Source organism: Cryptomeria japonica, chromosome 9, assembly GCF_030272615.1.
Source record: "Cryptomeria japonica chromosome 9, Sugi_1.0, whole genome shotgun sequence".
Lineage (NCBI taxonomy): Eukaryota > Viridiplantae > Streptophyta > Pinopsida > Cupressales > Cupressaceae > Cryptomeria > Cryptomeria japonica.
The window spans coordinates 579,488,950-579,504,422 of NC_081413.1; the positions used below are offsets into that span (position 1 = coordinate 579,488,950).

A 15,473-nucleotide genomic window follows, 5' to 3' on the forward strand; every position below is an offset into this window, starting at 1 on the left:
TTTTTAAATTTGATTATAATAACTTTAATATTAAAACAAAAAACCAAAATTACATACATTAAAAAGACTGAAGATTGAAATTTATTTTGATTATATATCTTTTTTATGAAACTATAAAATAATAATTACAAGTTATTAGAATTAATTTAGTTTATAATTATTTATCCTATTCAAATTTTCTTTTTTTTTGAAAATTTATGTTTAGAACTTATATAATAAAATAAATTTCAACCTTTCTTTCTCTTTCTCTCTCCTTGTATTTATCTTCCTTACTCTCCTTTGTTGATGCGCCCCCGCCCACTAAATAATGAAACACCTCTCCCCACTACCCCCTCCCCCCTCTTTATTTCCCTCTTCTATCCCTATATCTCCCTCTCCCCTATTGCAAAAATGACATAATTAAAATGGAAAAAATGCTTTCACTACCAAGCTATAAGAATGATTTCCCTTTCTTATTCTTCAAGCCCAGTGAGTGATTACCATAAATTATATATTATATTATATTTATTTTTGAAGAACTAGGGCAACTAACATTTGTCAGATTGTCAAATCCTAAAGCTTCATTTTAGAAATCAATGTCACATAGCAGTCACTTCACATTTAGACAAAATTGAGCCCAAGGCAAATCTTTCATGACAAGTATTCATTTATTAATTAAATAATTAATATATTATTATTTTAGATAATATAATTAAGTACACAAATATATAATACAATTCATAAAAAGGGTCAAAAGTATTTAGTTTTATATGTGATTAAAATGAAATTTTTCTATAACTTTTCATACAATTTAATTTTAATTTCAATTATTTATCTTGAAATTTTGAAGCTTTGTTAGATTGAGATTTTCTTGCACTTTGTTTTGGTTTAGTCTCAAATTTGTAGTTATGACTATCGCACTTGAAACTTTAATTATTATACATATTAATTTGAGCTTTTTTCATGACATTGAACTTCGTATCTAAGATCTTTATAATCTTGATCACCTCTAATATAAGAATGATAATTCTCAAAAGTAACATCAAAACTTGCTATTTTGAGGATGATAATTCAATTAACTTCCTACTTTATGTTAAGCCCTTAAATCTATTCAATGGTGTTGATCAAGTTTCAACATAATCAAGAGTGTCAAATGCCTATGAACATCCTTATGATCTTGTATGTTGATGGAATTCTCCTTAAGTAATGCTTTAGTTACATGTGAGTGAGTTGATAAATTCAATTGGATTGGGTTTGTCCTTTTATATAACACCCTACCATCAAAATTTGAATATTTTATGTTTGGTTGGATGGGCAACAACTAACTAACTTAGTAAGTAAGACTAAGCTCATAATTAAATTTGAATTTGGAAAAGGGGGTTGAATATTGTATATGTTGTTCTGAATCGAATTTAGGGTCTTGCCCATCATTTTGAACTAGGTTCGAGAATAACAATTTTGAGGGTTAGGTATAAGCCAATAAAGGATAAGGCTTTTTGCTTTTTGAATAGATTTCATTTTATTTTAAAAATTTTAAGTTTGGTTTTACTCATTTCTTTTAATATAAAAGTTAAAAGTTTAGCTTTATATATAAAAGAATTATAAATTTAATTATGTTTACGTTCAATTTTATAATATTTTTCATTTGTTAATATTGAGTTTATATTTCAATTGATGTTTATATGTTAATTATATTTATATTCTAATAAATGAAAAAAAAAAATTACCTTAATTATTTATTAATTTAAATAAAATAATATTTGTAGTCACATAAATCTGTCCACTTAATTAAATGAATATTTAGTATTTATTTGATTATTTAACCATCAATCAATAATTAATTAAATTAATATATTTAATTAATTCATCTTCACCCTCTTCTCCTATTAACTAAATAAATTATTCAATTTATTTGATTTAATTCACTTAACAAATTCAAACCATTAATTAAATAAATAAATCATATTTATTTAATTAAATATTCTCTCACATTTAAATAAATTAATATTTATTTAAATCCCCCAAAATCCCACCTTTCACATTTAAATAAATTAACATTTGTTTAAATCACTTTTATCCTCTACCCACTTGTATTTTCCTACAAATGCAAGTTGCACAACTATTTTAAATAAATCATTTATTTAAATCACCTTTATCCTCCACCCACTTGCATTTTCCTACAAATGCAAGTTGCACAACTATTTTAAATAAATTATTTATTTAAAATCCTATTTATCCTCACCCACTTGAAACCTTTAATGGTTTCCCTTAAAGTCTTCAAACTTAATGGCTTCCTTCTAGAGTCTTCTCAAACCTTTAATGGTTTCCCTTAAAGTCTTCAAACTTAATGGTTTCCCTTAAAGTCTTCTTAATACTTTAATAGGTTTCCCTTAAAGTCTTCAAATTTAATGGCTTCTTTCTAGAGTCTTCTCAAACCTTTAATGGTTTCCCTTAAAGTCTTCAAACATTTAATGTTTTATCTTCCTTTTTCTCATTTAAATAAATTAATATTTATTTGAATATTTACCCAAATGCAAATTACACCATTTAATTGAAATAAATGATTTTATTTTAATTGAAAATACCAAAATTCCTCCCACTTGCATTTTCCTACAAAATCCACTTGCATGCCTAAACCCCTTCTAGATTCTTCTAAACCCTTCCTAATTAACCTAATCCATCCCCTAAATATTGTCATATTCTTAAGCAAATTGGAGTCGCTTCTCAAAGACTCCAAAGTCTTTGAAAAGCAATTAATGCTTTGTGTGTTCAACAAATTAACCTCTAAAGTCTTCCAAACCACTTATGGCTCTTACATGACCATTAATGGTTAATTCCACTTGCACCCATGGTTAAGGACTTTGACCCCTAACTTAACCCTCATGTAACCCATGTGTCTCTTCAAAGCATTTATTTCTTTGACTAAGGTAACCATCATGTCCCCTCAAGCATTTAATGCTCCTTATCTCTCCTCTCAAGCCTCCTCATGGTGACACTTGTCAACATGGGATTGGGTTGAAAGTCCTCACATGGATTGAATACCATTCAATCCTAACCCTTGTTGAGATTACTCAATCTCAACCATCCATTGCTCCATTTTTCCTATAAATAGAGCCTGTTTCTTCATAATCCAGATCCTGAAAACTTGTATGCATTTAACCTATAGGCATTTTAGAGAGCATTTAGCATAGCAAACTAAAATCTTGTTATTTTGGTTAAAATCAATCATTTTAATAGCATCTAGTATTTTAGTTTTTCATTTTATATTTGGAGCACAATACTAAAATCTCAATCCTCCATAAGCATCCATAGTGCAAAAAGCTGCTGAGAGCTACACTATTTTGGAACTGGGAGAGGAGAGGAACAAGGGAGAAGGAGCTAAGAGCATGCTAGGAGGCATTTGGAGATGCCTTATTATCTTTGTTTCATTTGTTAGATATATTAGCATGATTTTAGTATCTCTTTTGATATGCCTGTTTAGATTAGTTTTTGATTGACTAACACTAACAATTTTCTTGTGTCTTGTGTTGTTTGTCATTTGCTAACCTTGTCCATTTCGCAGAGCATCATTTGGTGAACCCGACGTGAATCAAAGAGCAATCATTTTGAATACTTCTAACTTTTGAATGTTTTAATTGACACACAAGTCATTCTCTTGTGCTTTTGTTCTCAGTTTAGCGCCTTCGCAAATTGATACTTTAGCACTATTGTCTATATTGTTGTTCTTTCGTTTTAAATAGCGCTTCTGTTTTCACACAGAGTAGAGCTATTGTAACAGAGAGTTGTAAGAAAATCCCTTGTAACCGAAAACCAATATTTTTAGGCTTGTAGAAGCCCACCAAAACATGCAGATTTGTCTAACTAATTATCTTTTGTGCAGGTTTTAACTAACCCCTACAATAGGATTTTTTTATTTTTATTTTTAAGCAATTTTAGCTTAGGAAATAAATTTGTTCATATTGCTAACTTTGTCTTTCAAGTTAGGATAAAATAAATTCATTTTCCTTTTGGGTTAAAATCAACTACACTTTCATTTGGAGTTTTAAAAAGAACCACATCTTTTGTTTGGAGCTCTAAAAAAGAATCACACTTGTTCAAAGTTAAAAAGAATCACAAAAACAAACGCACAAAATTATTTTTTTGCAAAGTTAGGAACAAATTCTTTTGGTGCTTAAAATCAACAAGGCAAATTTTATTTCTTGCATCAAACTAAAATTCATAATCAACACTTCATTTTGTGCAAGTTAAAAAGAATCCTCAATTTGTCAAAGTTGTTCTCAAATCGATTTACTTCAAGCAAAATGTGCTCTTAATTCAGTTGACCAGGATTTCTAATTTCTAGATTACAGCACATTTTGCCATTGAAGGATAATAAAAACACCATGCCTGTTGGAGCAACATCTCCAAATAGTTAGATTATATTGCAATGGCAGATTAAAAAGAACAAGTGTTTTTCGTGCTTGGCACACTTGTGCAAAAAGTCGGTCGAGTGGTCCCACTTCTAACACACACTATCCTCTCCCTTGGCTTTCGTGGTCCTAGGTGCAAGAGAAAAGTGTTAGTAACACTCAAAATTTTTATCTTTTTAAGAGAGGCCTGCCAAGAGACACATCACTCTTGGGAACGACCTCACGTGGTAAATCCTTTGAGCCGCTATAAAAATCAGGTGAGAGCGAAAGCTGTAGCCTTGGGTATAACTGTTCCTACAGTGTAACTGACCGAAAGGACATATGGGCTCCACCACTAGTTACAAGGCTCTTAAGTGAGTCACTGCAGAATGAACTTATGTCCAAAAACATCAAACATGACTATACACCTTTAAGTAGTAGCCCACCCATTCTATTGATTGAGGATATTTGCGATATAATTTAGTGCAAGAGCATAGATGGTTTTGCTCCCAAGATACTCACCATACATATTTCCTTGAGTAGAAACATAGCTTTTTGAAAAATCACTTGTGGCTTGATAAAAGTGGTGACTCCCCCATCATAGGGATCATCTATTTGTTATGCTCGTGCAAGACTTAGTATATCACATCCTTACCTGCCAAGGCGGGATTCATAAGGTATGTAGTACCAAAGTCGAAGAAATATCAAGATGTGGGCTAAATTTATCACAACTGGCCATTTGACCTTAAGGATAAAAAAGTGTTTGAAGTGTGTTCGTTTTAGTCAAAACCAAGTGCAAATTGAGCCGCTTCAGGTTTTGGAAATACACCTTAAAATACATCTAAAGGAAGGGTCATATACAAGTCCAAGGATTGGGTTGATCTAGACCCATACTCATTTGTGCCTTTTTAGGCAACATTCTTGTGTTTGTGTGCTTGCTTTGTTTTCTTGTCAAAGAAAAATCAGAAAAAAATCACTTCCAAAAACAAAGTATTCATCCAACCAAACATTTCTCAAAACAACCAAACACATCAAAAACAAAGTGCAAACAACAAAGAGTCAAATTTTATGACCACTCTTCACATCTTGCGAAAGAAGAAGCGCCATCAGAATATCAACTTGAAAAAAAGACCATTAAGCTCAAAGGCTTTGTTCAAAAGGAGGAAATTCTTTTATCTAAATAGACAAATCTTTGTCTCACATAGAGTCTTTCTGCATCACATGCGTCTCTACCTTCAAGGCAAAACAAACGAATTTGATTCAGAATCATTGAACCGCAAAGCTTTTATGCAATATAGAGCTCTGAGTTATCACAAAAACCGAGGTAAGATTAATCCCAACTTTTTCCCAAATGTTTGCATCACATACAACGTAGCTCGAGAAATACCACCAACACACAAAAGGGAAGAGGTAGAGTTTGTCCCATTTGCGACACAAAGCTTTTATTGAAGTTAAAAACATTTTCATCCATTATCTTTTTCATACATCATCACTTCATCATCAATTCGTTCCAACTCTCAAAACATTAAGAGGTTCTTGTCCCAAGTTCTCTTTTTAGATATTGCTTGAATCAATCGCATCACATTACTTTTTAGATTGTTTCTACATCTAGGATAAGCTCATCCTAAGAAACACATCTACGCAGGTTAAAACTAGTTCATGAGTGAATCCTCTCATTACTAGGTAGTTCAATCTATAACACATCTTAGATTTCTCTACACCTTATCACATCAAATCTTATCAAACAAGCAAGCAATTCAAAGAAGGAATTTCGGTTACATCTACCTTAAAAGTGCTAGAGATCTACATGCAACACAATTCACCAACCATCAATCTTTCATTTCATCAACAACTCATCATCATTTTCACACAACTTCAATAAAAGTTTGTAAACAAAATGGCCCAAACCCGATCACAATCAAGGCAATGAGAAATAGAAATGGAAGAAGAAGAAGAGGAAAATCTCAATGAATTTCAAGAAGCACTTGGAGGAAATGCAAATGATGAAAACCCAAGTACTCCTACTCCTGCAACAATAGAAAGGGCCCAACATAACCCTATCTTTAACAGACTTTTTGACGAAATACTCAGGAGCAATGTGGATGCTCACTTCTTAAAGCTCGCTCAAGAAAGAGCAAAACTCCCCTCTGACTTTGATCTTGCCCAATTAAGACAGGCATCAGAAAGACAAAGTCGCCATGAAGAGGAAAGAGGTAGATATCCCATCAGATATAACATTCCTCGAGGTAACCCACCACCTCCTCCTCCAAATGAAATGGAGATGTTGCGGCAACAAGTCGAGAATCTTGCCCAACAACTTCATAGTGGTGTCAAAACTAACCAATTCTCACTCAATGACATCTGTCCCTATCCTTTTGATAGGAATCTTTATATGCCACCCTTTCCATGAGGATTCGAAACACCCAAATTCGAAAAATATAGAGGAAAGGGAGATCCTCGTGATCATGTCAGAGAATTTCATTCTGCTTGTCTCGAAGTGGCATATGAAGACACATACCTAATGCGCCTTTTTCCCCAAAGCTTGGGAGGAACAACCACATCATGGTTTTCCCGACTACCAGGTGGCATTAGAACATTTGAGGAACTCATCCAGAAGTTCCTAGCTCATTACTCTCATAACATTGAATGCGACATCACCATGGCTGATCTGTGCAACACTAAACAAAAACCAGGTGAACTATTCTCAGTATTCCTGCAACGATGGCGTCAAATGTCTAGCAAGAGTTCTCTTCAGTTACCTGAACGAGAACTAGTGGAAATATTCATTTCCAACTTAAACGAAGAAATGGAATTTCACCTGGATGTCAAAGACACAAACTCTTTTAATGATATGATCACCAAGGGTTTGAAATGTGAACGGGCACTTATCAAGAAAGGACTCATCAAAATCTATAATGAACCAAAGGATGGTCCTCGCCCACGCTTCAATAGTGATAAACCAAGCTTCTGGAACAAAAACAAGAATATCGTCAATGATGGGGTTGTGGATGCCAGGACTATACAAACTGCACAACCTGTGGTTCAGTTTGCAGGACAGAATCCTCCATCTCAGAATAACACAAATGTTCCTTCCAGTCAAAGTCGCATCACATCTCACGATGAACCAAGACCTCGTCAGCAAAAACAGAAATGCACATACACTCCCTTAGGGGAACCCATTGAAACAGTATTGCAACAACTCATTTCTCAAAATTTGGTCACTCTACCAAAAACATCAAACTATGAACCTCAGGTCAAACCTGCATGGTGGAGAGATACTGAACACTGTGATTTCCACCAAGGAAGAGGACACAAGACAAGTAATTGTCATCGATTGAAAGATCTTATTCAGGATCTTATTGACCGAAGAGAAATTGAAATAGAAGGACATGACCCAAAAAATACAAATAATGATCATTTGATGTTCAAAAATCCACTTCCATCACAAGATCAAAGGGGTCCTTCCACTTCCAGGAGAGGCACTGATACCACTGATTATACACAGGCTGTGTATAATTATACTATAAATCACCTGTACGATGCCAATGAACAAGTTGCAACTATAACCATCAAAAATTCCCACTCCAATTGCAATGTTGTTACACGTCGCGGCAAGGTTACCATAAAGGCAACTCTATAAGGCACCACCTCCATACCAAAGCAGTACAATCTTGTGGAACAATTAGACAAAACGCCTGCGCTTATATCCATTTTAGAACTATTGCGCCTATCGCTATCCCATAAAACTATCTTGGATCAAGCACTCCAAGAGGCGTCAGTCCCTGCAAACTTGAATACAGACCAATTTCAAGCCATGGTTGGAAGTCTAAAGTCATCACCTTGTCTCACTTTTTCTGAAAGTAACAACTCTTCTTTCCAGCAACCTCATAACGCTTCACTACACATTGAAGGCTTTATCAACCAGCATAGGATCAAGCGAGTCTTGATCGATAATGGAGCAGGCCTGAATATTTGTACACTACAGTTGGTCATAGCATTGGGATATGCCATAGAATTAGTGGATCCTCGCAAAAAGATCACAATCAAAGCCTATGACAATGCAGAGCATTCATCCAAAGGAGCTGTGGTACTCCCAATCCGAGTGGGCCCTGTGGTAAAACACATCATCTGTCAGGTTCTGGACCTTCCTCTGCCATACAATCTATTATTACGAAGACCTTGGATACATGCCATGCAAGTCGTTCCATCTACCTACCATCAATGTATCAAGTTCCCACATAATGGTATAGAGATCACAATCCTGGGCGATGCAAATCCCTTTGCGTATTGCCATAATATCAGCCATCAACCAGAGATTATCGTTCCTAATAATAGAGAAGTCATTTCCTCCACATCATATATAAGTCCCGCCTCTCTTTCCAGTTCGAACACCACTATACCAAAGCAAGAAAAGCTTAAAATGAAAATAGCAGAGGAAGGTCCTGAGGAATACAACTTGAGTCAACTCTTTTGTGTAGGACAAATGCCCACTTCTCCTAGAACACATGGTAAACCACAACAGTTACTCCAGCAACCACTGATCACGCCAACATGTGCTTTGACGCCTTTCATCCTTGGAAAGAGTCAAGAAGAAGAAACCCAAGATGAGGACTTAGCGGAATGGATCTATAAAGATCCCATCACCACTGATATACTACAAGCTACGCTTCCTACGGATCAATATGACAAAGGCCTCCTCATTATGCAAAGAATGGGGTATGATGGTCAGAGTGCTTTGAGATATTGCAAACAAGGACGACATGAACCACTACTGCCGGAATTAAAGCCCAAAGGTAATACAGGCCTAGGCTTTGAAAAAGAGATCTTTCCTAAGCTCAGATTCAAAGGAAAACCCAACAAACCATTATGTCAGCCTACTACAAAAAGGACACCTTTCATTATTAAAGCAACATCAAGCACCATCCCAACTGCCCCACCGAGGCTCAAAACCCCAACACCACCATCTACAATACCAATCATCCCACCAAGCGAACCAATAATCCCATCAATAGTACCATTAGCAGCAACAACTGTATCAGAACACGCAACAACATCTATGGCACCAGCAGTTCCAGCAGAAGCCACTGAGTCAACACTACCGATACTCTTCGTACCAGATCCTTTAATCCCCATCGACCTTCCTGCAGCACCGATCACTACAAAGGTACATCAACCAATCACACCTGCAGTATTTAACTCCAAAGACATCCCAATATGGTATAGTAATCGGATGCTAGAAAGTGACTCAGAGATCGACTCACATGAGTGGAAATTTGATTCTGTACAGCTTAACACTTTAGATGAGGAAGACACATCACTACCTCCACCACGTAAAGACATCCCTGTTTATGGAGAAGCACAGATAAAGACCACTTGGGTTCCTAAACTGGAAACATCTTCCACAGACCCTACGTCTCATCGTACGCCTGATTCTGATAGGGAGAGTACCATTAACGACCTTCACCATAATGTCTTAACCCTCACTGATACATCTAACACACTTAACCTAATCGATGAAGTAATGCCCATTATCCACCCTGAATTCATCAAATGGAACCAACCAAATCCCCCATGTCTTGACTTCTTCCAAAACGATGAGGCTATCATTGACTTTTTGGAATTAAGGGATAACCTACCAAGCGGGGATCACAAAGCTGGATTCGCCATTGAACTTAATAGCGCAACATACTTCGGGGCGGATGCCAAACCTTTCAGCTGCAAAAATATAACAATAAAACATGGATCTTCCAGTGAAAACCACACCGTGGCACTGTTTGATTCAACAAAAGTAAAAAGAAAGAGCGTATCCAATGGTGAAAACCTCTATGAGGCACCTAAGGATGAAGGGTTTGACATCCTCCCCGCTAGTACACAACAAGAACAATCAACGATTCTCATCGAGGAAACCAAAGAATACAATGTGGGGACTCCTAAAAATCCTCATCTCCTACATCTGACATCTCTTCTCACTCTAAAGGAACAGCCTAAATTTATAGAGTTCTTCTAGAAGCGTCAGATCAACTTTGCATGGTCATATGCAAACATGCCTGGATTTGATCTGATTTAGTCATGCATCACCTCACCGTAGCAAAAAGAGCCATACCTGTCAAGCAGAAGCTTCGTAAGATGCATCCTCAGATTGCAGTGCTAGTCAAAACAGAACTGAAGAAACTCCTAGATGTTGGTTTCATTAGACCAATTGATTATGCAGATTGGATCTCCAACATTGTGCCTATCGGCAAACCAAAAGGGGGCATCCGCATTTGTACCGACTTCAAAGATCTGAATAAGGCACGTCCTAAGGATGACTTCCCCCTACCAAATATCGACATCATAGTAGACTTGACAGTAGGACATGTCATGCTTTCACTCATGGATGGCTTTTCAGGATACAATCAGATAAAGATCGCACCAGAAGATCAACATAAGACAGCCTTCACATGTCCATGGGGCACATACTGCTGGAATTTAATGCCTTTTGGTCTAAACAATGCAGGAGCGACCTATCAACGAGCAATGACTACTATCTTTCATGATATGATGTATACCATAATGGAAGATTATGTTGATGACTTATTAGCAAAATCACTCACTAGAGAAGGTCATTTGGACATATTAGAGAGAATCTTTGATAGACTGGAACAATATCATGTTCGACTCAACCCCAAAAAATGTGTCTTTGGAGTAACCTCCAGGAAACTTCTAGGATACATTGTCTCAAGCAAAGGCATTAAGGTCGATCCAGCAAAAGTTAAGGCAATCATGGACATGCCACCTCCAAAGAATATCAATCAGCTAAGGACACTACAAGGATGGCTCCAATCTATCTGCAGATTCATCGCACAACTGGCTGATAAGTGTCACCCATTCACACACCTGCTACACAAGAACATCCGCTTTCAGTGGGATGGTCGATGCCAACAAGCATTTCAAACGCTTAAAGACTATCTCATGAATACGCCATTGCTGATCCCACCAGATCCAAGTAGACCATTGTTACTCTATATCTCAGCGACAAGTACAACATTGGGTGTACTACTGGCACAACATAATACAGAAGGAAAAGAGTGTGTTGTTTACTACATCTCTCGCACACTGGTGGGCTATGAACTCAATTACACGCCTATTGAGCGAGCTTGCCTAGCAGTAATCTTAGCAGCCACTAAACTGAGGCACTATCTGTTAACACACAAGGTACAATTCATTGCAAAGATTGATCCACTCAAGTATTTGCTAGAGTATTCGGGTATTTACTTGATTAATTAAACATTATTTGTTTAATTATTTAAGTTCCCTTTATCTCTTTTACACTTAAGCTAACTTTAGGTGCATATAATTAATTATTTTAATTAATTATTATGTGCAAACCTAGGTTTTCCCTTTTTAGGGTTTCTTATTACAGGTTGAGTTCTTTCTTTTCATTGTAAGAATCACATTACATATTTTTGTGAATATTGAGCTCTCTCTTTTTTAGCATATTCTCTGTGTTTTGTATGTTCTTCAGATTTTGCTTCATTGCTTCTCCTTGTAACAGGTTATTCGGCTTGCAGAAGATCTTCAGGCTCCTGTGGTGTTGTATTTTCTCAACTCCTATATGGTATCAGAGCTCAGATCTGCAGCTACCTGTTCCTATTTTTCGAGAATTTTGCATTTGAAGCAGATCTGGGGTTTCAAGCATTTTTTTGTGTGTGCTTAGGGTTAAGGTTTTTTTTTTGGAGCACTTTGGGCCTAAATGGACCTCACCATCGTGCTCAAAAAACTCAAAAACCCCTAAAGTCATATAAAATTTGTCCTTTTTTGACCCCTGAACATCTGGGTGATTTTTTTCTCCTAGCCAGACCGTACGGCCCTGGCATGCAAATCGAGAAAAAATTTTGAAAAAAAAATTGCCTTTTTATGGCATGCAGGCCAAATTGTGTTGATTTTTCAAAAAAAAAAATTTACAAAACAAAAATCAAACAAAAAAAGGGCTTTCAAAAAAAATTTATCACAATTTTGAGGGTATCGGACCTGACAGGTCGGCGCCGTACGGCCCTGTCAGGCCGACCCCACCCGGTGCCGCTGGCCTCCGGCTCCGGCCACGGCTTCCGCCGGCCACGTGATGTCTCCCGCCGGCAGTTTTTTCCCCGCTCCGGCGAAGATCTCCGGCCCCCGCCGGCGAGCCTCTGCGCCGCTCCGGTTTCTCCCGGCGAGCTGCCTCCGCCGGGCCGCGCCACCTCCGCTCGGCTGTTGCGCCGCTCCGCCCTAGCACCACTTGCGCCTGGCCCAAGTGCCACCTCCGCTCGGCCCGCGCGCCACCTCCGCCCGGCCCGAGCCCCACCTCCGCCCGGAGCACTACCAGTCCCTCCTCTCTAGTCTTTTTGAGAGGGGGTTGGTTTTTTGGGCCTATATCGTGCATCCGAAGTCAGATTTTGGCGAACGAATAGGCATTAGAAAGGTGATTCCGAGCCGGACCTCGTGGTGTGAACTTTTTTCCTGGATCTGCTGTTTGACTGTGTTTTTTACCAGTCAAAGTCGGGTTTCTTTTTTGCACTTCCAGGGCTGTAGAATGGGCAAACGGAGTCATTTTTTTTAGAACGAATAGGTGTCGGAATGCTGGTTTCGAGGCCGACCTCATGGTGTTGGTAATTTTTTCCAATTTTTGTTGTTTGACTTTTTTTTGCAGTCAAAGTGAGGTCTCTTTTTTTTGCACTTCGGGAGACGTAGAATGAGCATCCGACCTCTGTTTTTCGAAAACTTTATATTTTCGGAAAGCGTGTTCTATGTACTTTCCAGAAATATGGGTTTTACTTCTAGATTCTGCTCCATGCATATTTTATTTAGATTTTTTCTTTTCAGCACTCTGGTGGATATCGTGGTTGTTTCAAGTCCTGGGATCTCTTTTCTGAGCAGGATGTCTCTGTTTTGATTCTCGTTTCTATTTCTAGTCTTCTTATCATTGTAGCTTGTAATTATGCAAGTGCACTGAGATAAAGTGCCATCATGCATTGTTTACTTGGAATCTTACATATCTTGTGTCTTGTTGTACATGCACTGTTGATCAAGTGCCACGATGGGGTTGATGTTTGCCTTTGTTTGCCATCTTCCTTTGTCAAGTGAGTGTTCCTTCCACGACATTCGCCTCATGATGATGTGTCTCAGCACCTTTGATGTTCTTGGTTCTTCGTCATGTAGTTGTTTTTGGCTATCCTTTTCAGTGTTCCTGTCCCTCTCCCACTTCCGCATTATGGGGAGGTTTATCCTGTTGGTTCTAATGCTTCCGTGGTTCTATTGATCAGCTCTTCAGGCTTTGGTTTCTCATGCCATCTGTATCTTCGATTTCAGTTGTTTTGCCTTGTTTGTCTCCTGATTCGAGTAGTGTCATTTGAGGGCACTCATGCAGATTACAGTCTTCTCTACCTGGTCATATTCTAGTTCAGTGGATGTTCTTCAGATCAGCAGTTATTCTTCGACAGAGTTTGCATGTTCTTCATGCTTCAGTGGTGTTCTTTTATCTCTTTTTGGAGAGGAGTTTTTTTCCCACTGGGTTTTCTCCTTTGTCTCTGTTTCATAGAGATTTCATTGTATTTGGGTACCTGATCAGGCCTTGTTGCCGGGACCCATCTTTATTGCTTTCAGTAGCTGTTCTAGGTTTTAACTTCTCCCTAAGTCTAGCTTAAGGGGGGTTGTTAGAGTATTCGGGTATTTACTTGATTAATTAAACATTATTTGTTTAATTATTTAAGTTCCCTTTATCTCTTTTACACTTAAGCTAACTTTAGGTGCATATAATTAATTATTTTAATTAATTATTATGTGCAAACCTAGGTTTTCCCTTTTTAGGGTTTCTTGACCTATTACAGGTTGAGTTCTTTCTTTTCATTGTAAGAATCACATTACATATTTTTGTGAATATTGAGCTCTCTCTTTTTTAGCATATTCTCTGTGTTTTGTATGTTCTTCAGATTTTGCTTCATTGCTTCTCCTTGTAACAGGTTATTCGGCTTGCAGAAGATCTTCAGGCTCCTGTGGTGTTGTATTTTCTCAACTCCTATAGTATTTACTTAGCAAAGCAGCATTGACAGGTCGCTTGGCCAAATGGGTGATGATTCTAAGTGAATTTGACATTGAGTATGTAGACCGTAAAGCTATCAAAGGTCAAGTTATTGCAAATTAGTTGGTCGATGCACCCCTCATAGGCAATCATCCTCTCATTTCCAATTTTTCAGATGAAGAGATATTCATGATCACAACAACACAGTCATGGAAACTATACTTTGATGGTTCATACACTAGGCACGACTCGGGGGCAGGCATTTTGTTTATCACACCTCAAGGTGATAGCATCCCAAAGTCTTACAGGCTCACATTTCCATGCACCAACAACATCGCAGAGTATGAGGCCTTGATCACAGGACTCAGACTAGTCGTACAATGGAAATTATGAGAACTGCAAGTATATGGCGACTCACAACTAGTCATTCAACAAGCAATAGATGAATATCAGACCAAGGATGATAAACTCATGCCATATAAGCAAATGGTGGACACTTTAAGACATCATTTACTACTATCACTTTTGAGCAGATACTAAGAGATCAGAATCGAGCTGTTGACGCTATGGCTACCATCGCATCTCTCCTAGATCTTCCACAGAATTCAACACGCTACGAGTTCTTGGTCGAACAGCTTTGGATTCCCGCTTATGATATCCCCGAATCCGAAATGATATATCGCCTTGTCAGTTATGAATCCCCATGGTATGGTGAGTTCTACACCTATCTCCGCGATCACACCCTTCCTCCCAACCAATCGAATAACCAACATAAAACCTTCATTCGCCAAACTACTCGATATACCATTTTTGCTGAGACCCTATATCGACGCTGTCTTGATGGTACTCTCCTTCGATGTCTGGAACAAGATGAGATAATAAAAGCCTTAGAAGAAGTACACGAAGGAATTTGTGGAACTCATGCAAGCGGTCCGTCACTAGCCAAGAAACTCTTGTGCAATGGATACTATTGGCCATCTATGGAAAAAGATTCCTACTACTTTGTCAGAAAATGCAAAAAATGTCAAGTTAATGGTGACTTGATACATGCACCAGCCCAGGAACTACAACCA

At 37.6% G+C, this 15,473-nt stretch overlaps 1 protein-coding gene across 1 annotated transcript in view; it reads right to left on the minus strand.

Moving 5' to 3' along the window:
- Positions 1-15,473, minus strand: part of LOC131051729 (uncharacterized) — a 101,583-nt gene that overhangs the window by 46,638 nt on the left and 39,472 nt on the right. Inside the window, exon 8 of the mRNA XM_059211775.1 lies at positions 12,383-12,718. Coding sequence (XP_059067758.1) covers positions 12,383-12,718 — 336 coding nt within the window. The remainder of the gene's footprint in view (positions 1-12,382; positions 12,719-15,473) is intronic.